The sequence below is a fragment of the Nyctereutes procyonoides genome, unplaced genomic scaffold (genome assembly GCF_905146905.1).
Source record: "Nyctereutes procyonoides isolate TBG_1078 unplaced genomic scaffold, NYPRO_anot_genome, whole genome shotgun sequence".
NCBI classification, from domain to species: domain Eukaryota; kingdom Metazoa; phylum Chordata; class Mammalia; order Carnivora; family Canidae; genus Nyctereutes; species Nyctereutes procyonoides.
The window spans coordinates 26,594,479-26,618,369 of record NW_026575041.1 but is presented as its reverse complement, the minus strand read 5'-3'; the positions used below and the strand labels follow the sequence as shown (position 1 = coordinate 26,618,369).

General features: G+C 35.4%; 1 protein-coding gene across 5 annotated transcripts in view; it reads right to left on the bottom strand.

Annotated features, from left to right (window-relative positions):
- The window catches only part of ARHGAP42 (Rho GTPase activating protein 42), a 309,228-nt gene that overhangs the window by 66,327 nt on the left and 219,010 nt on the right, over window positions 1-23,891 (bottom strand). For 4 of the 5 annotated variants that reach the window (XM_055320459.1, XM_055320460.1, XM_055320461.1 and 1 more), the window contains 6 exons: window positions 19,074-19,178; window positions 16,700-16,829; window positions 9,577-9,677; window positions 7,602-7,711; window positions 5,207-5,285; window positions 3,419-3,458 (listed from right to left, as the gene is read on the bottom strand). In XM_055320459.1, the coding sequence (XP_055176434.1) occupies window positions 3,419-3,458; window positions 5,207-5,285; window positions 7,602-7,711; window positions 9,577-9,677; window positions 16,700-16,829; window positions 19,074-19,178 (565 nt within the window). The remainder of the gene's footprint in view (window positions 1-3,418; window positions 3,459-5,206; window positions 5,286-7,601; window positions 7,712-9,576; window positions 9,678-16,699; window positions 16,830-19,073; window positions 19,179-23,891) is intronic. The other variant, XM_055320462.1, reaches the window with a different exon arrangement.

Here is a 23,891-nt window from a genome sequence, read left to right as displayed (position 1 = left end):
TGGGCCCTCCCGGCCTCTGCCTGTCCCGGGGGGAGGCCGGATCCTGGGCTGTGTCCCGGCGCCCTGTGCTCCCGGGCCTGTGTTGTTGGATTTGCGCTCCCGCCCCGCAGCTCCCTCCCTGGAGCCGCTCCCGAGCCCCTCCGAACTGCTCCGGTGCGTGCTGCAGCCCTTAGGGAGCTCGGGCACTCTCCTGCGCTTGCAGGTGCCTGTTAGTGTCCCCGGGAGCCCGAGGGCATCCCCGCCCTCCTGGGTCCTGCTCCAACTCCCTGCGAGCCCCTTTCCGCCCGCCCGGAAGGTTGGTGCAGCTCCTGCTCCTCCGGGACGGGGCTCTCCTGTCCTGGGGACACTCGCCCCGGCCTCAGCCCGGCTCCTCCGGGGCCCCTCCCCCTCGGAGGCCTTTTGTTTCTTTATTTCTTTTCCCCGTCTTCCTACCTTGATAGAAGCGTGAACTCCTCTCACTGTAGCATTCCAGCTGGTCTCTCTTTAAATCTCAGGCCGAATTCGTAGATTTTCAGGATGGTTTGAAGGTTATCTAGGTAATTTGTTGGGGACAGGTGATTTGGGGACCCTACTCCTCCGCCATCTTGCCCCTCCTCTATCCTATTTTTTATTTTTTTAAAGATTTTATTTATTCATGAGAGACAGAGAGAGAGGCAGAGACACAGGCAGAGAGAAAAGTAGGCTCCATGCAGGGAGCCGGACATGGGACTTGATCCCAGGTCTCCAAGATCATGCCCTGGGCTGAGGGCAGGCGCTAAACCACTGAGCCACCCAGGCTTCCCCCACTAATACATTTTAGGCCTTGATGTAATAAAACGTTTAAAATTACATGCAAAAATATTAAATTCTGAGGACCTGGAAAGCCCATCGACTAGTCTGAGACAGGTAATGAAAAGGACTTCAGTAAATGTTAGATTGAGGAATATTTAGAAAACCTTACTCATATAAATTGGCAACACCAAAATGTCCACCCCACTGCTTAAGGGAGCTTACATTCAATCCTGTGCCTCCATTAGTTAGAGTTTCTTTTTATTGATGGCCCATGCTACGCATAATCTTATCTTTTCAGTAGAGCTGTGATTCTCCTTGGGTAAACAGATTTGAGTTTCCAAGAATGTGGAAAAACAATCAGAAATAAGTGGAATTTGGATAAGTTGACTTTATGCCCACATAGTAAGACTTTTTGAAATCACTACACAATTTTACTTCTAATTTATTTAAAATGTTTAGAATGCTTAAAAAAGATACTAATGTCAGCATTTATAAGCCAATTTACTAGATTACAGAAGATACCACTGGGTTTAGAAAGATTATATTAGCCAGAATCAGGAACTCGTCTTATTAGGGTACTGCATTTGGGAGAATAAGATTTACTAGCTTTGTAGTTATATCTTGATATGTCTAAAAAAAAAAAAAAAAAAAAAAAGCTTCATTAACTAAATGTAAAAATGGGGAAATTCTACCAAGTTTATGAAAAAACATAAAGTGAAAATGACATTTAAAAAACTTGGGACACTTATACATAAAATAAGATCTGTACATAAAAATAGGCTGAAAGGAAAAATATAGCTTAAGATAAAATAATAAAAATAAATCTTAAAACTAAGGTTAAGATCTATAACTTTAAGCACTACATATTAATAAAGCAAACATAATATTCTGTTCTATGATCAAAATCTCCCCTTGAGAAATAAAAGCCTACTGGCACTAAGAACAACAATAAGAGCAAATGTGTGATGAGCACACGTACCTCATGGAAGGCCTATACTGAGTACTAAGAAGAAGGGGACAAGAGTTCTGTTCGGTCACAAGTTACTCAGAGAACTAAGTAGGATACTAAAACACTGTATCAAAAGGAAAAATGTGAGAAGTGACTACACACATAGATTCTAGGATAGCTATTTTTCTGAAAAACACACCATTTTATAATTACAAATGGTGGCACAGTTATGTGTCAAGTGGCTACCGGAAAGCGGATTTCTGGAAGAGTCTTTAAGGCAAAAAGAATCAGATTCCCCCTCCATTACAGTATGACTACATGTGGTAACTTTCTTATTCAAATTTCCTAGTTATGATAGAAACTCTATTCCCAGAAGTGCGTTAAAGATCAAATATATTTTCGCTGACATCACCATGCTCCCATTTAAAGCCTAATTCAATACCATATATAGTTTCAATTGTTTTCTAAGGATTCATTTTTGAGTAGGTTCATTTGAAGTTGAAAGAACGAACTATCTTTATACTATATATGAAAGATGAAACCAGTATTAGAAAACACATTTCAAACTGTACACAAATGCAAAATATTCAACATATTGTTCTTTAGGTAATTGTTTAGAATGAACATTTGGTACTTACCTGTTGGTTAATATTCTGTGATTAGATACATATTTTATACTAATCACTTTCCTTGATTTGGAATAAATAAATCCAAGAATAAAAAGTGGAAATAGTTTTTTAAGTCTTTAACATTAAGAGTATTTTAAATCATATTTTTTCTTTTGATAATCTCTGAAATATTACTAGAGAGCATTTCATTCAGTTAAAATAATAGACTTTTTCATATACTCAATATCTATGACTTTCAAAGGAGCACCTTCCTAGTTTTTATCTTTACTCCATTTTAAGTTGCATTTTGTTAGCAATTTAAAAATCAGGGTTACAATTAAGCCTATTTTAAAAATAAATTTAGAGATCATAAGACAAAATCAATTGACTTAAATAAAGCTTGAAATTGCTTTAGAAGATATACACATAACCTTAGGAACAAATACACAAACTAATTTTTAAATGTCAAATAATCTGATCACACAGAGTACATAAAAAAGAAAATATCCTAAAGGTAAAAGGTGACAAAAAGGTGGCTGATGATTAAAGGTTTAGAAATTGATGGAAAACACATAAAATGTGTTTATTAAGAATATTTTAATACTAAAGATTCAGTGATTCTACAGTGAGACAACAGGTTTTCTTATATATCCCATGTGTTATGACAATGCCTTTATACATCACACTTTTAAGTACAATCTCCTAAAACCAGCACAAATTATTCAGGTCTTCAGTCTTGTCACTGGAATAGGGAAACTAAAATAAAGCAGCTCTCTACTGCCATTAAAAATATTTAAAAAAAAACAAACTAAATATCAACTGCTTCAAATTTCTTCCTGGGATAAAGCCAGGTACATATCTATGAGTAAATAAACACCAAATAAATAAAAATTAATTTTAGTTAGTATCACACCAATAGTTAGTGGCTTTGACCTGAGAAACTTCTTTGAATGAAAATTTTAAACTTGCTGAACTGTCAGATCAATGATATGTTACTACTATTTTCCCAGAATTAACTCTTAATATCACATAATGCCTTAGTGATTAAAAAAAAGTGATAAAATTTTAAATAATTATTAAAACAACTTACTTTCTTCTTTCTTGCTAATAATGGCAGGCAGGGTGTAAATCTAAAAAACAAAGAAATCTAATCAGTCAATGACCTTGCACAGAAGCAGGGTGATGTTGGACAATGATACACAGAGGGAGTATCTTGATTTCAGGGTCCTACAACTGGTGCGTCCATAGGGCCAACTCCCAATCCTGTCAACCTACCTTGCTTCCCACTTCTTTCCATCATGGCTGTCCCCCTTCCACATGATTTATGTATCTCATTCTATTACCGGACTGATGCACAGTATATATATATCTCTTTTTCAGGAAGGATCTGAGGATGGATTTTGCCAGATTACTCCTTCTACAAATTAATTCCTTAGTGTTTTGTTCTCAACATCTACAACCCTAACTTCTTTCTGAGCTATCATATCATCTAAATTTGCTCTAGGTGAGGGCTTACCTCACAACTTAGTGGCAAAGAGTCATTTTGCTTTAATTTTTTAAATTAATTAATTAATTAATTAATTTATTTATGATAGTCACAGAGAGAGAGAGAGAGAGAGAGAGAGAGAGAGGCAGAGACACAGGCAGAGGGAGAAGCAGGCTCCATGCACTGGGAGCCCGACGTGGGACTCGATCCCGGGTCTCTAGGATCGTGCCCTGGGCCAAAGGCAGGCGCCAAACCACTGCGCCACCCAGGGATCCTTTGTTTTAATTTTTAATTTGTAAGTGGCTGATATTTTTGTAAGCTATAATAAAATAAAAACATAATAAACATTATAAGGAATAGATGCAAAATCCAATTTTTGTATTATTAAACTCAATAGATATAAAGTGACTTCTCCAAATTGCTGTAAATTTTTCCAGATACTTGATCATAATTTCTGTACTCATTTTATTGTGGACTGGTAACAATTTGAGAGGTGGCCTCAAAGTCCAGCTGTGTTTTGCATAGGTACTTTGCACAAGGTTTTTCATAGATTCTTTAACAACTAAAGGATAGTTTCAAAGGACAGAATAGGGTCTTCTCATTTCCTTATGTGTTCATACCTCCAACTGTTCAGTGCAGTGTTCTTCACAAAGAACAGACAGTAATCGATGATTTATTCCCTTTTTTACATAAGCCTCCCTAATAATTTTAAGTAAATTTTCATGCCCACATTGAAATAATTATTAAAACAGTGGAGATATAGATGGAGGGGAAAATGTCAAGCTAGGAGGCCATTTTCCAAATGAGACTTCTTAAAAAAGATTTATTTATTTATTTGGGGGGAAGGGTCAGAGGGAGAGGGAGAGAGAGAATCACAAGCTGACTCCCTGCTGAGCACGGAGCCCACGTGGAGCTCTATCTCAAGACGTAAGCTGAAATCAAGAGTTGGACACTTAAATGACTGAGCCACCCAGGCACCCCATCTAATGAGACTTTCAAACAATGATATAGAGCACAGGATTAGTTCTTACCCTGAACCTTTGCTCATCAGACTGATCATGAAGCCTAGCACAGGCCATGCAAAAAGTGGGGACTCAACTATTACATGAATAAAATAATGCGATCAGCAAAGCCAAGTTAGCAATAAGTAATTTGTTAAAAAATAATTTTAGGATTTTAAATCAGTCCTGGAAGTCCCCCTGAGAAACAAATTAGAAATTTGAAACAAATTAGTGTTATGTGCTAGTGAGTGAGACAACACTAGAAAAACAGTTTCTACTCCTCTGATTTACAATCTTAATATCTTCAAATATACTACAGACATACAAAATTTCAGATGTACTTTGTAATTAGAATGATAAACCTAAATTATAGAATGTGCCACATTCTTACCGGTTCTTTCCCATCCATGGCTTCAAGCCAGAGTTTCCGATTAGCTTCTGAGAATGCCTGCAATGTGATGATTCCATGCCTATTAAAAACAAATATTTTATATATTCAGTGTATTCCTGTTATATCTTTACACATTTTTTTGTATTCTTAAAGATAAAATTTGAAGAAAAAGCAGGAAAGAAAAAACTGAAGAGAAAAGAGAAGAAAAAAAAGAATTTATAAAATGAAAAGGAAAAGACTGATTTATAGTTACCTTTTAGAAAAATCCCTGTGGGACATATACACATATACACACACACAAACAAATATTTTTTTTAATTTTAATGGTTTGCAGGTAGTAAAATCATTGATTTAGGTATGACTGCCTTAAGAAGGCTAGTTTCAAACTATTTCCTCTGAAATGACCAAAAAAGATGACAAACTTACATTCACCAAAGCTCAGAACCACCTAAATATTCTACAACAGGAGAATGATTAAACTTATGACCCCAATATGGTACCATCTGGTCACAAAAATAATTACAATAAGAATGTACTAATACAAAACTTTCATACCATGATTAATTAAGAAGACACTAAAACCATAGTGTTCATCTACACCATGATCACAATATTAAAATTAATTCACTTAAAAACCAATCTTTCCCATGTACCCATTCTGAAATAGTTACTTAAGGACGTACTTCAGGAGAGACAGAGCAAGCAGAGGGAAGGAGGAAAGCATTATAAGATAGAAAAAACCCCAAATGCAGAAACAGTTAAATTAACTTAGTTAACTATGCAGATTGTCGAGAAAATAAATTTAAACAGGAAATTAGAAGACTCTGTGAAGAGGTACATTGAGGAGGAGATTTCAGTTAAATATTGTATGATTGAAAACTGGCATGACTTATAACTGCAACGAAGGCATATCATCTCTTGTGTAAACAGGAAAACAGATGACAGGAAAAGGAAAATCATATATGAAGATCAAGATCATTCAGTCTTAGAGAATCTAGGCGAGTATCAACAAAAAATAATAAAATAACAATATTTGTTAGCTGTTTATTATTACGAGGCACTATGTTATAAGTGTGTTTCCATTTTTTTAATCTCATTTAATCCTTGCGGGAACCCTTTGAGGTGGGTACTTATTATCCTTATTTTATGGGTGAGACAACCAAAGCACAATTTAACAATGTGCCCCCGGGGTAAAGAACTAAAAAGTGCTGAAATTAAAAAAAAAATATGAGCATGTTGGCATCTGTCTACATAGAAAATCCAGAAATTACTACCATAACTATTAAAATCAATAAGAAGCTCAACAACTATGCTAGATATAGAATGATATATTAAGAAGATCAATAGCCTTTTGATACGAGTCTCAACCCATTTAGAAAAATATATATATTAATGAATTCTATTCAAAATTGCAATAAAGACACTCAAGAATAAATCTTAAAAAAGTAAAATCTTCAAAGAGAGTTCAACTTTCCATCAATTAATTAATAACTTTAATGCCACTCCAGTCAAAAATCCCAAAGGATTTTTTTGGAAAATAAGGGAAATTTAGTAAGTAGATCCATAAAATCTAAGAACACAGTGCCAAAATATTTAACACGATTTTAAAGAAGCATAAAAAACAGGGGTCTTGCCCTACTAAGTAGTTACAAGCTACATATATGTAAATGTTAGTATATATGAGTATATGTAGTATGCATTTAATATAGTGCACACACACAAAGCTAGAGTATTCAGAAAAGTATGGTTGTAATGCAGGGGAAGAAAAATAGATCATGGAATACAACAGAGATCAAGAAGTATACCCATTCTTATTTAGTTTCTGTTCTTCTTGTATAGATACAAGAAAAAAAAGTAGAGCTAAAATCCCCCACTAGATTATAAACTCGCATGCACAACATTTATGTCTCTCCCAATAACCTGTGGCTAAGAATGTCCAGAATGGTGCTCCGCACAGAGCAGGAACTGAATTTCACTGGCTGAAGGAAACTTATGGCACTCTCAGCTGTGTCTTAATCCTACTTGGAAGCAAGGGCACCAGACTTCCAAAGTGTACAACAAGGCTTATCCAGGAGTGGTGAACAGTATTGTCAGGGTCATACACAGTGACAGAACTCAAGTCCAGCACACAGCCCCTAATCTAGTCATTTATGTCGATTCCCCATATTCTCTGAGTGATGTTGCTTTTTGCTAGCATTCATTGTCTGATTTACTTTTGAAAGCATCATCCAACATGTACTTGTTCAATAAATACATAAAAGAATGAAATAAATATGTACACTGGCTTTAAAGATTGAAAAACAAGTACTTGTGTGTTGTTTCATATTTATATCTAAACATAGAAACAAATACTTCAGTTTATTAAAAAATATAAAGTGAAAAGAAAACCTCAAACCTTTCAACTACTTCTATGTCAAAGCAGAATCGTTTGTCAATTGAATCTGTCTTTCGTCGGATACAAGATTTCAATTTAAACATTTCTGGTGAACCAGTAACGAGGCCATTCTGAAACAAGAAGGAGATCATATTATTGACACGATGACAAGGGCAACTGGAAAATATTAAATATGTCAACTAAGGTTGCTGCATTAAATGTTAACTTTGAGTACAGGTTATGTATAAGGGTCATAATCAAATCTTTACCTCTGAATACAGACTTTTTGTCTAATGTTAACTGCCCAATTATAATACAATTACAATACAATTAGTAAATTAATAACGTATACACGTTTTAATAGAAGAATTCTGTGACATGCCTGTCTAGTAGTCTTAACATATTTACTTACGTTAAATTGCACCACAATGTACATTCTGTAGGACTTCAGATTTAGAAAAAGTATGAAATCACAGTTACCATAATGTCACAGTTAGATATACAGAATGCCTGTCAGTATACAACACTGTGGCTTTGGCATCAAAACGCTCTAAATTGCTAAGAGATTAGAACTGTTCTTTGTGCGCAAGTATGTGTGCACACACAGTGTGTGTTTGTGCATTAGAGCCTTATAGTACTAAATGATAACTGGCCCAAAGTCTCAGGAGAGCTACAAAAATAATACATTTCTAGTATTTACTTATTGTAAATATGTTGCTATCATACACACTGCATGACTGCTTTGCTGGTAACCAACTGCTACCCTGCAATTAAAACTATAACTATTTGGATAGGATCCAACATAAGCTCAAGTCATAAGAATTCTCTTCTATATCCGAGATACCAGTCACCTTAAGGGGAATATTTACCTATGGTCTGGTTAATTATACTATCTTTGGTTACGAAGATCATAGATTTATTGACAGAACTTTGGCTTGGGTCTGTTTGCTAACAGCTCACTGACTGCCACATACCTGACTTTCAGGCAACATCTTGTCTTATGAAACTTTTAAAGCACACACTAGGCATGATTATAGCACTTAACTTCTCATGATGGTAGGAATTGAAGGTTTCTTTTACTCTTGTATGTTCTCCTTTGTATTATGTCTTTCCACTTTAATTATTAGGCTCTATTGAATGCCCAAGCACAATAAGTTTCAGCTGATGTATTTGAGCACATATCTAAGTTAGATCAGCACTTACCTCTGCTATGATCTATGACACAAATTAGCTGGATGAGTCACTTACTTTCAACCACCTTGATTTTCTAATCTGCTAAAATAAGGCTGGACTAAATAATCTTTAGGATAACTCTCAGCTCTAGGATTCTTAGATGATGGTCCCAATTACCTGATTTTTAAGTTCATTTGCCATATTCACATCATAATTCACAAAAAGATTACACACTATGAACAATAAAGGTGTACTCTGTAGCAATTCCTTATATCAAGTACACTTTATTCTATACTGTTCACTAGCCATGCAAGACATTCAGTGACCAATTTACTTTTGGAGTAAATGGGCATCAACTGATTTCTTCTGAGAAACTTTGCTGGTCAGCACTTCAGTAAACAATACACAGTATAGAAGAGGAAGTGGCAAGCAGGGGCAAAAGGCAGCCTCCCACAGAGGTGACTTGGAGAAAGATGCAGAGTCCTTAAGCCTGGTTCAGTCGTTAGGAGTCTCTACTGAGCTGCCAGCCAAGTAGCAGCAAAACAACTCCGCCAGGGATGTGAGAAGTCACCTCTGTGGTCCACCAAAAGTTCCCTACATTTAACTCAACTGAGTATTAAAAATATTCCATGGTAAGGCAAAGGAAGATGCTTGCCTCTCTTTTTAAGTCATCAAGATCACTGAAGTTAGAGAAAACTTATTGACTTTGCAATTTTTAAAATTTGTTTACATGTTAATTAGAAAAGCAAGCAAATATGACTTTTTTTTTTAACTTCCATTACTTTACTAATGAGCTCAGTTTAAAAAAAAAAGGAAAACTCACCATTTTCCCACTGGATTTCATTTCTGAAACACTCATTGTAAATGTTTTACTTCCCTTATCGTATGTACAATAATGTTTAATCCATGTAAAACCAAGTGGTCCTGTTGTAAGGAAGCAAACATTAGGTTGTAAACAAATGATTTGGGACTATGTTTGTACAGTTTTTGATGCTATGATACACAACTGACCATCTCCACAGGCCATGCAATACGGTGAGAAAGGCCAGTGTAGAGGGAGAGAGTTGTATGGAATTGAATGTCTGGGAATCAAAGTTGGCTTTACTTGTTTGCAACGATGATACTGCCTTGTAACTCAAGAGTCACTTTAGATCTGAATTTCAGTTATCTCCTCAGTAAAAGTGGCATACCTTACTTTCCAAAGAAGTAGCAAGAAAGAGAAATTAGCCTTAGTTACAATAACTGATCTCCTTACTTCTAATCCTTGTCCTTTATTTTTAAAACTGTAAGACATACTCTACTAAAAATCTAGCCAGTTCATTTCATCCACTTTGCTCCAAACCCTCCAGTGGCTTCCCATTTCACTCCAGGTGAACACTAAAGAGCCTATTTATTATACGCAGAGCCTCACATGATCTGGCCCCTCATTACAGATCTCACTACACATCGTATTACCTTCTGCCTCATGTCCTCTGCTCTAGCAACACCGCACTGCCGCCTTGCTGGTCTGTGAACACCGGGGATGCACTGCTGCCCCACACATGTGGACATTTTGTTCTCCTGACCTGGACTACTTTTGCTCCAGACATCTGTTAGGCTTGCATTGTCACTTCCTCCAGGTCTCTTCCTAAATGACATCTTTATAATGCGGCTCTTCCTGAAGAGATAGCTAACACGGCATCACTCTCACCTCAGTACTTCTTATCTCTTTCTTGCTTTGTTTTCTTCCTAGCAGTTATTACTGTCTAAAATAGGATACATTTTACAAATTTTACAATTTTATTTTACAAATTTTTTACAAATTTATTCTATTTATGGTCTGTTTCTGCCACTGGACTCTTAGGCTGTATGAGAGCAGGAACATGTGTTGTTCTGTTTAGTAGTACATTCTTAATCCTTAGAACAGGGCCAGACATTAGCTATTGCTCAATAAATTCTTGACAAATGAATGAAGGAAGACTTAACTTAACCTTGGAATTATGTCCTCTTACCACCTATCTGGGAAAAAAAAGCAAACTCAAATAACTCCTTAAAGTGAAAATAACTTTTACTTTTCATTTTAAAAGAAAGTTACATATGTATAATGCTTCTTTTTCCCCCTGTAAATACTGTGCAACTCTTTCCTATAGCATACCACATTACTCTCCTGTATTCTCCTTAAGGAACTAGATGCTGCTGCTTCACCAGGGAATAGGGATGCATGGTGAGTTCAATTTTTCCATGACCAAGGTAGAAGACTGTCAGTTTTCCCACAGGGAAGCCATTTATCCTGCATCCAAACACCGCAGTGGGCTGAGAGGGTTGAAAATGGAGTTTGTTTTCTATACAAGTTCTCCATCTAGGGTCCCATCCTGCCTAACACTAGCATCTTTCTAGCAACAATTACATACAATATTATTGCTGGTGTGGTTTCATAACCATATATTTAAAAGTAAGAAATTGTAAAAATGCACTACTTGAGAAAAGTGTGTCCTTAGGCATTTGAATTTTTTTCTGTAATAACAGTGCCCTTCATGTCATATTTAGCTTTAAAATACTTAACCCCAGATCTCAAAATTACAGATACAGCTATATACTTTGCAATCACAAAGGATTATTATAATAAACTTCAATTTTGTTTTAGGGCCATTTCAACTATAGTACCTAAGCATACTTGTTGATAATTCTGTCACAAGTAAAAATACTTAAAGGCTTAGAGCTGATTAGTGGAAAGTGACTGGATGAAAATTCTTATAGTGACTTTATTACTTAGGAAGCAATTTACAAAGCAATATCAGCAGTAATTTTTAAATAAAGCTGTGCAAGGCTCTGATGACATTTTAGACCAAGTTGTTTTTTTCTTGTCTACACCTTAAGTTCAGAACATCATGCATTTAATCTTCAAGTTTCCTATGCACACATGCTACTTCCTTTAAAGTTGCTTGTCACTAGGCCAGAGCAGATGTTCTCAGATAAGAAATTCCTAAGTCCTTAAAAAAAGGGTGGGAAAATAAAACTTTATTATATATCTAAAGCTGCAAGATAAAACAAGTTTAGGGGCACCTGGGTGGTGTAGTTGGTTAAGCATCCAACTCTTGGTCGGCTTAGGTAGTGACTTCAATGTCCTGGGATTGAGCCTGCATCAGGCTCCACACTCAATATGATGGAATCTGCTTGAATTCTCTCTCGCCTCTTCCTTTGCCCATCCCCTTCCCCCTGCACGCTCTCCCTCTCTCTAAAATAAAGAGATCTTTAAAAAAATAAATAAAATAAAACAAGTTTAATTATCTTACCCAGTAATCATCTGAGGTTGCTGAGATGATACTTGTGGAATGGGACTCTTCCCATAACATTCACTAAATATCTACTAAGCGCCCATATTTTATCTAGAAAGTTTTTAAGTCAGACATCATATGAGAATCATGCACTTCTCAACTGTGATGAGAAGGCAGGTTAACTCAGACATTATAAAGAGCATTTCTTGTTTAAGAAAATGTAGCCTAGGGCAGCCCTGCTGGCTCAGCGGTTTAGCCCTGCCTTCAGCCCGGGGAGTCATCCTGGAGACCCGGGATCGAGTACCACGTTGGGTTCCCTGCATGGAGCCTGCTTCTCCCCTCTACCTGATTCTCTGCCTCTCTCTCTGTGTGTGTCTCTTATGGATGAATAAATAAAATCTTAAAAAAAAAAAGAAAAGAAAATGTAGCCTAAGAGCTGGAGATGAAACTACTTTATCCATCAATAGGGCATGTGATTTATCTGTTCTCTTTAGAGGAAGAATAAGTTCTCAATAGTTGTTTAAAGAATCTAATGAGATAAATATAAATTGCATGGAACAGTAAATGTTCATGGTAAGTATTATTCTCTATAGAGAATAGAGACATTTTACATATATCACCTCTATTCTTATAACATCATTACTACATAGGTATGAATAGCTTTCTTTTATAAACAAAGATACTGAAAAAAATAATAAACAAAGATACTGAGCTAAAAAATTGTCCAGAATCACCCAATAACAGATGACAGGCATGGAATTCCAATATAGGTCTAACTTTGGAACCACATTCTTCCTATTTAAAATGAAGTCTATTAACTACTCTACAATCCAGTAATTGCACTACTAGGTATTTACTCAAAACATACAAAAATACAGATTCAAAGGGGTACATGCACCCCAATATTTACAACAGCATTATGAACAATAGCCAAACTATGGAGAGAGCTCAAGTATCCATCAACTGATGAATTTGTTAAGAAGATGTACTCTATATAAACAATGGAATATTATTCAGCCAAGAATGAAATCTTGCCATTTGCAATGACGTGGTTGAAGCTAGAGTATATTATGCTAAGTGAAATAAGTCAGTCAGAGAAAAACAAATACCATATGCTCTCACTTATGTGGAATTTAAGAAAGAAAATAGACATATGGGAAGGGGGGAAAAGGAGAGAGAGAGAAACAAACCATGAGATTCTTAACAATAGAGAACAAACTGAGGGAGGTAGGTGGAGGAGGGGCTAGATGGTGATGGGTATTAAGGAGTGCACTTGTGATTAGCACTGGGTGCGGTATGTAAGTGATGAATCACTGAATTCTACTCCAGAAACCAATATTGTAGTGTGTTTTAACTAAAATTTAAATTAAAAATAAGTAAATAAATAAATAAATAAATACAATGAAGTCTATTAGAACGCAATGTAATGTATGCCTAGAAGTGCGTAAAAACCACATATCCTGATAAAGTGGAGCTCTATGTCCAAACTGCAATGATCTGCTACCACCACCCCATCACATCCATCTCTGTTTATCACTCAATTTACAGCTCTGATATTTATTATTGATCACTGATTACTAATTGCATGAGTTTGTTTTATGCCTTCCACTACAGAATAAAAACCCTGGAGCCAAATTCTTTGTCTCATCTTCTATTCCCCATAGAACTTACTCATTTGGTGATGGCAACAGCATAATCAATATGTTTTAGTGAACTGGTCTGATTTTCTTATAAACACTTTCAAAGATACCAAGTGGAAAGGGGCTTTGGATATTTGTCCCTCATATAAAAATAATTCCAAAGGGGTATAAATCCATCCATTTCTCTTTTCCAATCCCTAGACAATACAAGTGAGGAGATGGTGAATAGGAAAAGAAAGGAGGATGGGATTATAATAGGGCATCAGAGCATTTTTGAAGGTGATGAATGTATTCACAGTGGTGATGGTTTCACAGGTGTGTATATAATGACAAAACTTAACAAATTATATGTTTTAGATATTTGCAATTCATTGTATGCCAAATGTACATCACTAAAGCTCTAAAAACAACACAGGTAGATATAGAAAAAAAATTGAGATGAAATAATCTTAGGAGTAGGAGGTCAACATCAAGGAGAGGATGCTAAAGAGAGAGGGAGAGTCCAACTGTTCAAGCCTCAAAGGCCACACAACATGAAGGGGCCGTCAGAAGAGGGGCACAACAAGCCAGCATCTAGAGGGATGTGCCAGAAGCTCTGTGGAGGATGGATTACTAGACAGGCAAGCGTAGAGGCAGAACGAGAGCAATTATGAGGCCAAAGAAAGACTGTGGAGATGAGAGAAGGTAGACGTTCAAAAGTTATCAAGGAGATAAAATGGACAGAGTTGGCCCCAGGTTACAGGAGATACACTGGAGTAAATGATACACCTCCAGTTTTTAGCCTAGAACGGTGGGTGGTATCACTTAGAAGGATAGCAAATTTCGGAGGAAAGGTCATTGCACAAAGGGCTTTAAAATTAGCTCAGATCCCCTCCCCTGCCAAAAAAAAATTAGCTCAGACTGACCCAGAGGAAGTCACATATCTTAAAACACAAGATGCCAACATCAGATGGGTGCATAAAACACTGCATTTTGTGTACCCATGCGGTTCCCAAGTTATTAAAGGGCCTATGCTTATAGTTTGAACCAAATGTCCAATAGCTATAGAATAAATAAACTACAACACTGTCCAATGGATGGACTCCCAAGTACCAAATAAACAGGATATACATTGATACAAAATAATTTTGCTAGGTAATCCAAAGCTTTTTTCTTTGGAACAAAATATCACATACGCACAAGGATTTTAGCAACTATGTAACATTGAGGGACAAAAAATAACCAACAAACTCAAGAAATAAAATATTACTGGGATGCCTGGATGGCTCAGCGGTTGAGTGTCTGCCTTTTGCTCAGGGTGTGATCCTGAGAGTCCTGGGATCCAGTCCCGCATTGGGCCTCCTGCATGGAGCCTGCTTCTCTCTCTGCCTGTGTCTCTGCCTCTCTCTTTCTGTGTCTCTCATAAATAAATAAAATAAAATAAAATAAAATAAAATAAAAATAAAATAAAATAAATAATAAATATTACTGAGTCTTAATATTAAAAAAAGCTCTAAGAAAGAGGATAGTACCTCCTTTGCCACATGCATGTTTGAATAAGCCTCTTTATCAACTCATTTTTCTGCTCAGCAAAATATTTTATTGATGTAAGATGTAAGCTCCTCTCAATATACCCTCACACTGAGGTTTTCAAACCTGAAACACTCATTCAAAACAAGTATTTAAAAATTTCCTTAGTGTTTTGAGTTAAATTTATATACCTTGTATATAAATGACCAATGAATTAGTTTTTTTTTCATGAAATTATAATGAAAGTGGTTTATTATGATCTAATTACAGAATAGCTAGGCAGGTCATTAGATTTATTTTAACATCCAAAAACAGCAGACTGGTCATAGTCAATACTGATTAAGAGAAAATCCTCAAACCCAGATTTCCTGAACCAGGAGCCCTCTATCATCTAATCCAACGAGTAATAAATATTTGCTGAGTCTGTTAGATCAAATCATTATTTGCTTGTATACTGCTATCCAATAAATGAGCATCACCTGACCATGGTAAATATAAAATATGCTGGCATTTTAATAATTACATTGCATTATGTCAAAAACTTTCACAGCTAACCCAGTATCTCCAGCTTTCCCATCTTGATCCTTGTAGTTGAAAGAGTTAACGTTTTATATTATAGTTATATCTTACTAACTAACCAAAACAACTTCATTAATGTATCATCTACTGATACAGAGACCTCAGAGCAGTGCTCTCTCTCCATGTGTTTTTTGTGTCCCAATATATGAGAATAGTACAGAAAGTAAAAATAGGCATTTCAAAACTTTTACAATGATTTGGCATTACTGCAAAATCCAAGCATATGATTTTGTTTTACAAAGACATAGGTCCATCATGGATTGGAAATAAAAACAACTGTTCCTTTACCACAAACAGGATGAGACTAATACATTAGAGCATATCTGGTTTGAAATAGTTAATTTAGTCAGATTGGTTCCACTCAATGCAAGTATCGTGCAGAAAGAACCCTATTTATACAAAATTTAAAGGCTTTTTATTAATTTTTGTAAGAAAAACTTTCTCAGTGTGAGGCAATTATTATAGTGCCCTATTGTGTCTGATGCTTATTTCCTGACCTCAGGAAGTCAAGAGTGCCATTTTGACATTACATAATTGCCAGTTTTATTCCTGAAAACTGATAGAGCATAGAATTAAAAGAAATAATACTGTAGGAAGAGAGAAAAGTTTTATTATAGTCACTAGGATGATTCATACTGACAAAGGCTTTGAATTTCAATTTTCCATGAAAGTTTAAATTGAGATTAGCTATTACAATGAAATTCTAAAACTGAACTCATGTTACCGTATCATCTGTGAAGGTTGTAAGTTCCAAGTTCAATAATATGCCAACTTGGAGATCCTGATGGCGAAATGTGGATAAACTTCCTCACTTTGATGGTGGTAGTGGGAGAGCAGACTAAATATGATAAAGCTGTAAGGAATTGCAGTCTTCCTATTTGAAGGAAAAACACTAACCAAGTCAAATCTTAAAGAAACAAAATATTAATCTTAAGAGTCATTAGGGTATGTCTTTGTGACTCACGTTTCTCCTGGACATAAAGGTAGCCTTCCATTGTCCACTGGCTGGGTGGTCTGTAATCCTGGTTGGCAGATTTCATTCTTTGCATCAACCGCTCTACCTCTTGTCGAGTACTTTCAAAATTATTCCTTGTCTTAAGTAAATAGAAACAACAATTTCATTTATTGTTTCCTATCAGTTTCGAGGAACTTCCAGTCTCAAGTTTCAAAACCACAAGTGGTTCAAAGGATAACCTTGTTCTCTCAGCACTACACACCACATCCCATGACCCTATATACTGAGACCTATGGTCTGATTTTGATTTGCTTTCAACTCTTCTGAATGACCTTCTGCATGTGTATATTTTATTCTTATTTCCTATTGTAACATTATTACTTAGGGACAAATCAGAGCATTTAAAAATGTAATATTTAAGAAACAGTTTTATATTCACTAACATCTAAGGTTAAAAAAAAAGCAGATGAATAGGGACTTATATTTTCTTTTGGAGAATAAAGACAAAATAAATTCCATAACTTTATGTGGCACTTAGCAAAAAAAAAAAAATTCATCACCCATATTCTTAAAACTTTTAATAAGAAATATCACTTAGCTTGTTTTCCAGAAATAGTTACATGAGGTTAGTATATAAATTAACTCATAAAAATGAATGTTTATTAATTCTAACTTCTATTACAAAAAATAGTTCACCCACATTACAGCAAATTTACTTAAAGTGAGATATAAAAAGCAGGGCAGCCCAGGTGGCTCAGCGGTTTAGCGCCACCTTCGGCCCTGGGCCATGTTCCTGGAGATCCGGGATTGAGTCCCACAGCAGGCTCCCTGCATGGAGCCTGCTTCTCCCTCTGCCTGTGTCTCTGCCTCTCTCTCTCTCTCTCTCTTTCTGTCTCTCATGAATAAATAAAATCTTAAAAAAAAAAGATATAAAAAGCATAAGGCTTTTCTTGATCTCTTTTGCATTCAGGCCATATTATCTCAATAGTTTATTTAGAAGCAAGCAATATGTTTAGAAGTATAAATATCAGCACCACTCAACTCTAAAATTTGTTATGGCCCATATAAAAGAACTGAATCCCAAAGTAAGTTAGGAAAATTTTCTTAACTGCCACTTTTGCTACTTCTTAAGTTTTTTTTTTCAAATTCTTTTAAACATAAAGATCAGAAATTTTCCAATTCCTTACATTCCTCTTTTGTTCTTGAACTGTAGGAATCTTAATATAATTATAATACACATGGAAATAAGTAATAAAATATTGTGACCTTAACAATCTTTCCTTTTAATATTCACTAAAAAAGTCCAAACTCATTCCATATTGAAAAACAATGTAATGACTTACATGTGAAACCAATTCTGTTAGAAAATCTAGAAGAAATAAAAAAAGCTAAAACGCCAAACACAAGTAATAAATAAATCCAATTACTATTTCTCATGGGACACTCCAACCCCATAGTTCCATTTACTGACAAAAATTCTCAACAAATAGACTTTCCTATTTGTCAGGTTTGATAATACAGGCATTTCTTCTGTTTTGTTTTTTAAATGTAAGTGATGCTTAGCATCTGCAAATTTGAATTTGCATAACTATGAAATCAGATATGAAAAGGATCAGACAACTTTACAACATAAACCCTAACAGAAATAGATAGGATGTTTATAAATCTCAATTAAACTTTAAAGCAGTTGCTACGACTGCTTAAAAACCATTTAAATTCACTCTTAGGAAATTAAAATAGCATATATATTACATGCAATTTCAGAGAGGAAAAAGATATTCCTTCAGTGCTCATGTACAACCTTTTCATTTCACAAATATAAAAATGTTACCCTTTCAGAAAAAAAGACTTGCCTAAGGTCACCCAGTAAAATAATGAGAACATTAGATAAAGGCAAGTTTCCAACCTTCCAAGTACCTATTATCTATACCTCAGTAATATTTATTTTTGTGAAAGTTCCTAAATTTTTATAACATACGAAGAATAGTTCTTTACTGGTATACTTTCAAACCAGCAGCTAGGGAAAAAAAACCCATTTTAATATATTTATTAGATGACTTTCCTAAATTAGATAAGTTTTTTTAAACACTCCAAGGTTTGGTTTGGTTATAGTTAGTTTCTCGTCAGCATCTGATTCACTAAGGAGAGGCATTGAGAGGGCAGCCCAGGTGGCTCAGCGGTTTAGCGCCACCTTCAGCCCAGGGCATGATCCTGGAGATCCGGGATCGAGTCCCGCATCGGGCTCCCTGCATGGAGCCTGCTTCTCCCTCTGCCTGTGTCTCTGCCTCTCTCTCTCTCTCTCTCTCTCTGTGTGTGTCTCATGAATAAATAAAATCTTAAAAAAAAAAAAAAGGAGAGGCAGTGAGAATAAGTATTGTCTTACATTCTGCAAGTTGAACTGAAGCTGTTGCTTATATGGTGCAAATTCCTGGGCGAGTTCATATCCCTCATGGTAAAAAGTAAATAAACCCTGAAGGAATGACAAAAGCTGCAAAAAATAGAGAAATGAAAGAAACCATGAAATGTGTTTTAAAAAAGATAATCATCAAACATAATAAAGTGGGAAATTATATTTCATTCTAAATCCTCAAGCATTTCAACTCCTTTATGTGGCAAAGCAGACACTTGAGTTATGAATGTGAAATCAATGACTAAAGTTAATTTTTACTTCCTTTTTGGTAAACAGTGACAGGGACAGTTGTTATATTAACTATTCTACTCTTTAAATGCATTGAAGAAATATTCAGAAGAGACTATTAATAGGAACAAAGACCAATGTGAACATAGGTCCTACCCTGGAAGAGGTTCTAATTCAAATACAAAGATAAAACATGAACAGATGTGAGGAAGACTAACCAGTAAATTAGAGATAAGGAGTACCCAAGGGAAGAAGTAAGAATTTGACCAGACAAGAGGAATAGCACAAGGTGGCAGTACGGATCCAGGTGTTAAATAGACAAGAGTTTGGCAAGTAGTGGGAAGAACTGAGAACAGTAGAAAGAGTTGATCAAAAACTTGGAACTGGATACAGATTTTTCATATAAAGAGTTGGAATAAAATCTTCTTTAGGAAACCACAATGTCTATTAACCTTCTAATCCTAAACTCACATGTGCTTATTTATTATGGTCTTATTCATAAAGAAAGAATAGATCTCCATGGGCTTATAGGACACAGTCATTTATGTAAGTTATAACTGAAAAAACAATTACATTTTTTCAACCTAATTCACTGGGATTTTTATTACAAACTTGTCCACCAATTTGATCTCTTCCTGCCATAAAGTTAGAAAATATTTTTCAGAAATGGCTAATGTTTTTCTAACTCAAATACCACATTATGTCTGTAAGCTATTATTTCAAACTAAAGAAGAAACACAATTTGAAATTTTCCTAAGTGAATAAACATCCCACAGTTTCCTCTGTCTGGGGAAACAGGGATTTAGCTAAGCACCAACTGGTATGTGTGTTATGTTTTCCAACAGATAAATACTCATTCTATCTGAAAACAATTACCTAATGCTTTTCTTCTATAGCAAGTCTTCTTATATAAGAAATCTTCTTATATAAATAATTCTTACAAAGTTATGCTCATGCCAGAAAGCATATACTATCAAATTGGTTTTAAGTTGTATATTTTAAAGACTCTCCTCTTCTCATTCAACAATTCCTGATATGTCAAAATATATTGTTTTCCAATTTTAGAATTAGTGTACACTGTCAATTTTATATCAATTGATAATTATTATCAAAACTAAATACTCAATATATTATTCTTTACTAAAATGATGCTATATTTGTTGAATTATCCAATAATTTAAAATACATAGTCTGCATATATTGTGGCCTCATTAAAAAGAACTATAGCATTTAATTAATTGATATTTGGATATACAGATTTAGAAGTTTTCAGAGATACACTTTTGATGTATACAGACAACACTAGTCTTTGAAAGATCCAGATGATAGTTCATAAAGTTGTCTGAAGGAGCATTATTTGATGTTTTATTTATTTATTTTTTAATTTTTTTTTAATTTTTATTTATTTATGATAGTCACACAGAGAGAGAGAGAGAGAGAGAGAGAGAGAGAGAGAGAGAGAGAGAGAGAGAGAGGCAGAGGGAGAAGCAGGCTCCATGCACCGGGAGCCCGACGTGGGATTCAATCCTGGGTCTCCAGGATCGCGCCCTGGGCCAAAGGCAGGCGCCAAACCGCTGCGCCACCCAGGGATCCCTATTTGATGTTTTAATGTCTGTAACTGGTCCCCAGTTAAATTGTCTTGTTATTAACTGGATGTCCTATAAGGAGGGTGCTATCATCCTAAGTATACAGGATTTTATTTTTAATTAAACTTATAAAGAAGATGCAGTAAGAATATCTGAAGTCTTCTTGTAAAACACCAAATTCCCCCAAGATCTGTCTAAATAAATAAATCTATTGGTATTTTCTAACAGAATTTAGGTTCACTCAGTAGCAGACAATGCATGCTGAGCACCTAACTAGAGAAAGGACAATTTTGAGGAAAGTACAGAGAAGTTACCTATAAAGAACCTTCCACCTTTTCCTTTTGTTCTACATCCAGTTTGGAAGCAACTTTTGTTGTTTAAAAAGGACAGCGTGTATGAAATAGCTGCCTCTAGATGGCAGTAAAGTAAAACTTTTTTAGGTTTGAATCTATACTAGCTCATTTTATCCTCAACAAATTTCAAGATGCTAAATTAAGGTAACTTAATAGGACAGCCTGAAAATCTTTAAGAATTGCATTTCCTAGATGTAATTTTCTTTGTTCAACCTGCGTGAGTGGAGCAGTGTGGGAAAGACTACTGTCTCAGCTTAACCACAAGGTAAACCTGACCTTTAAAATAATAACAACCAACTAAAAACTACTGCAGAGACAAATTAAGTTTTTTTTTTCCAAATTAAGTTTTAATATTAAATCACTTTTGGGGTACCTGGGGGGCTCATTCAGTTCAGGTCTTGATCCTGGGGTCCTGTGAAGGAACCCCACCTCAAGCTCCCTGCTCAGCCAGGAATCTGTTTCTTCCTCTCCCCCTCCCCCTGCTCATGTGCTTGCATTTTCTCTCTCAAGCAAATAAATAAAGACCCCAAGATTATGACCTGAGCCAGAGATAGACACTTAACCAACTGAGCCACCCAGGCACCCCAAAAATATTATTTCATTTTTATCATCAGTAATAGCTTATATAGCACTTTATCATTCCCAACAGTTTTAGAATCAAATTACTATTTGTCACTCCAATAACCCAACCAAATATAAACATTGATACTGCATTTATAGATAATCATTTAGCAAAACCACTACAACACAGCAAAGGAAAACCATATTCATAATTCCCCAGCCCATTAATCACGGAGTTTCAAGTCTTAAGGCCCAAAGTTTCCAGTGATACAATGAATGACAGAGAAAAGTAAGAAAAGGGGCTAGGGCCTAGCATGGGGGCGAGGGAAGAACTCTGAAGCAATGACGCAGTAATTCCAGAACTGCTCCTCAAACTAAGCAGAAGAACTGGGATATAAAGGCTTTTATAATGATGTGATTCATTCCTTGTTCCCAAAGAAATTAATAACTGAAAATCTTAGGGAATCCACTATCTAGACTACTAGAACTGATAAACAAGTTCAGCAATGTTGCATGATACAAAATCAATATACAAATGTCAACTCAATTTCTATATATTTGGAATGAACAATCTGAAAATGAAATTAATTCCATTTATAATAGTTTCAAAAGAATGAAATACTAAGGAATAATTCTTAAGTGCAAAATTTGTTAACTTTGAAATGTATAAAACACCGTTTAAGGAATTAAAGAAAGTTTGAATAAAAGGAAAATACTTCATGTTCATGAATTAGAAGACTTAATACTGTTAGGATGGCAATATTTCCTCAAAATCATGTACAGATTCAATGCAATCCCTGTGAGAAGCCCAGCAACTTCTTTATAATAACTGACAATGCTGATGCTAAAATTCATATGGAATTGCAAGGGATCCAGACCACCAAAACAATCTTACAAAAGTGGAACTAAATATTTAGACTCACAGTTTTCAATTTCAAAACATAATACAAAGCAATGGTAATCAACACAGCATGATACTGGCACAAGTATAGACATTAAACCAATGTCTAAGAACTGAGACTCTAGAAGTAAGCCCACACATCGATGGTCAACTTATTTTCACAAGGGCACCAAGACCATACAATGGGTAAGGAATAGTCTACTCAGCAAATGGTTCTTGGACCACTGGATAACTAACCACAAAAGAATGAAGTCAACACTACTTCATACCATAGACAAAAATTAACTAAAGATGACTGAATTGTATGATATGAATCACATCCTCATAAGACTGCTTTAAAAAAAATAAAATACACTTCACATACACAGAGTACTATAATGCATAGAAAGAAGTCCAAATCTCTAAGACCTCCACATTTGGTCACTGGAAGCTTTAAGAAGATTGGAACCACAGGGCAGAGGCAAGGCATCAATGTCACCCAGGACAAGTGTCTAGCCTGTGAGTTAAACCTGTACTCTTTGCTACTCCTTACTTGGAAGAAACTTAAGGATACATTAGATGATACCCTAAAATAACTACTGAGTGTTTTAAGTTTAATATTCAGAGGAATATTCAGAGGAATTTTTTGAATGGAAATGAAAGAGTATAAAAATATTATCAAATAAATGGGAAAACTGAAGAAAAGAGGTCCAAAGATGAAAAGCAGCTGGTCAACTGAAGCCTGGGGAGAAAATTTTTAAAGAGGATGATAAAAGAAGGACAGAAGAACAAATGAAAGAATTGACTGACATGTGCATACATTCAATTAATAAAAAAAGGTAAAACTTTTTGAAATCATGGCTATATATTGCATCAGCAGTCAAGAATCTATGGAGTTCCTAAAGGCAAATTTCCAAGATTTCAAGGGAATGGAATTCAGATGAAGTGGCTGGAGGTAGTAAACTGGTGTGGTAAAAAACAGAAACAACAAAGGGCTGTAGCCAACAAGGTAATTAAAGGAGACATACAAATGAAAAGATGCTCAACATCACTCATCCTCAGGGAAATAAAAATCAAAACTACAATTAGCTATCACCTCACACCTGTCAGAATGGCCAACATTAACAACAAATGAAACAACCAGTGTTGGCGAGGATGAAGAGAAAGGGGACCCCCTCTTACA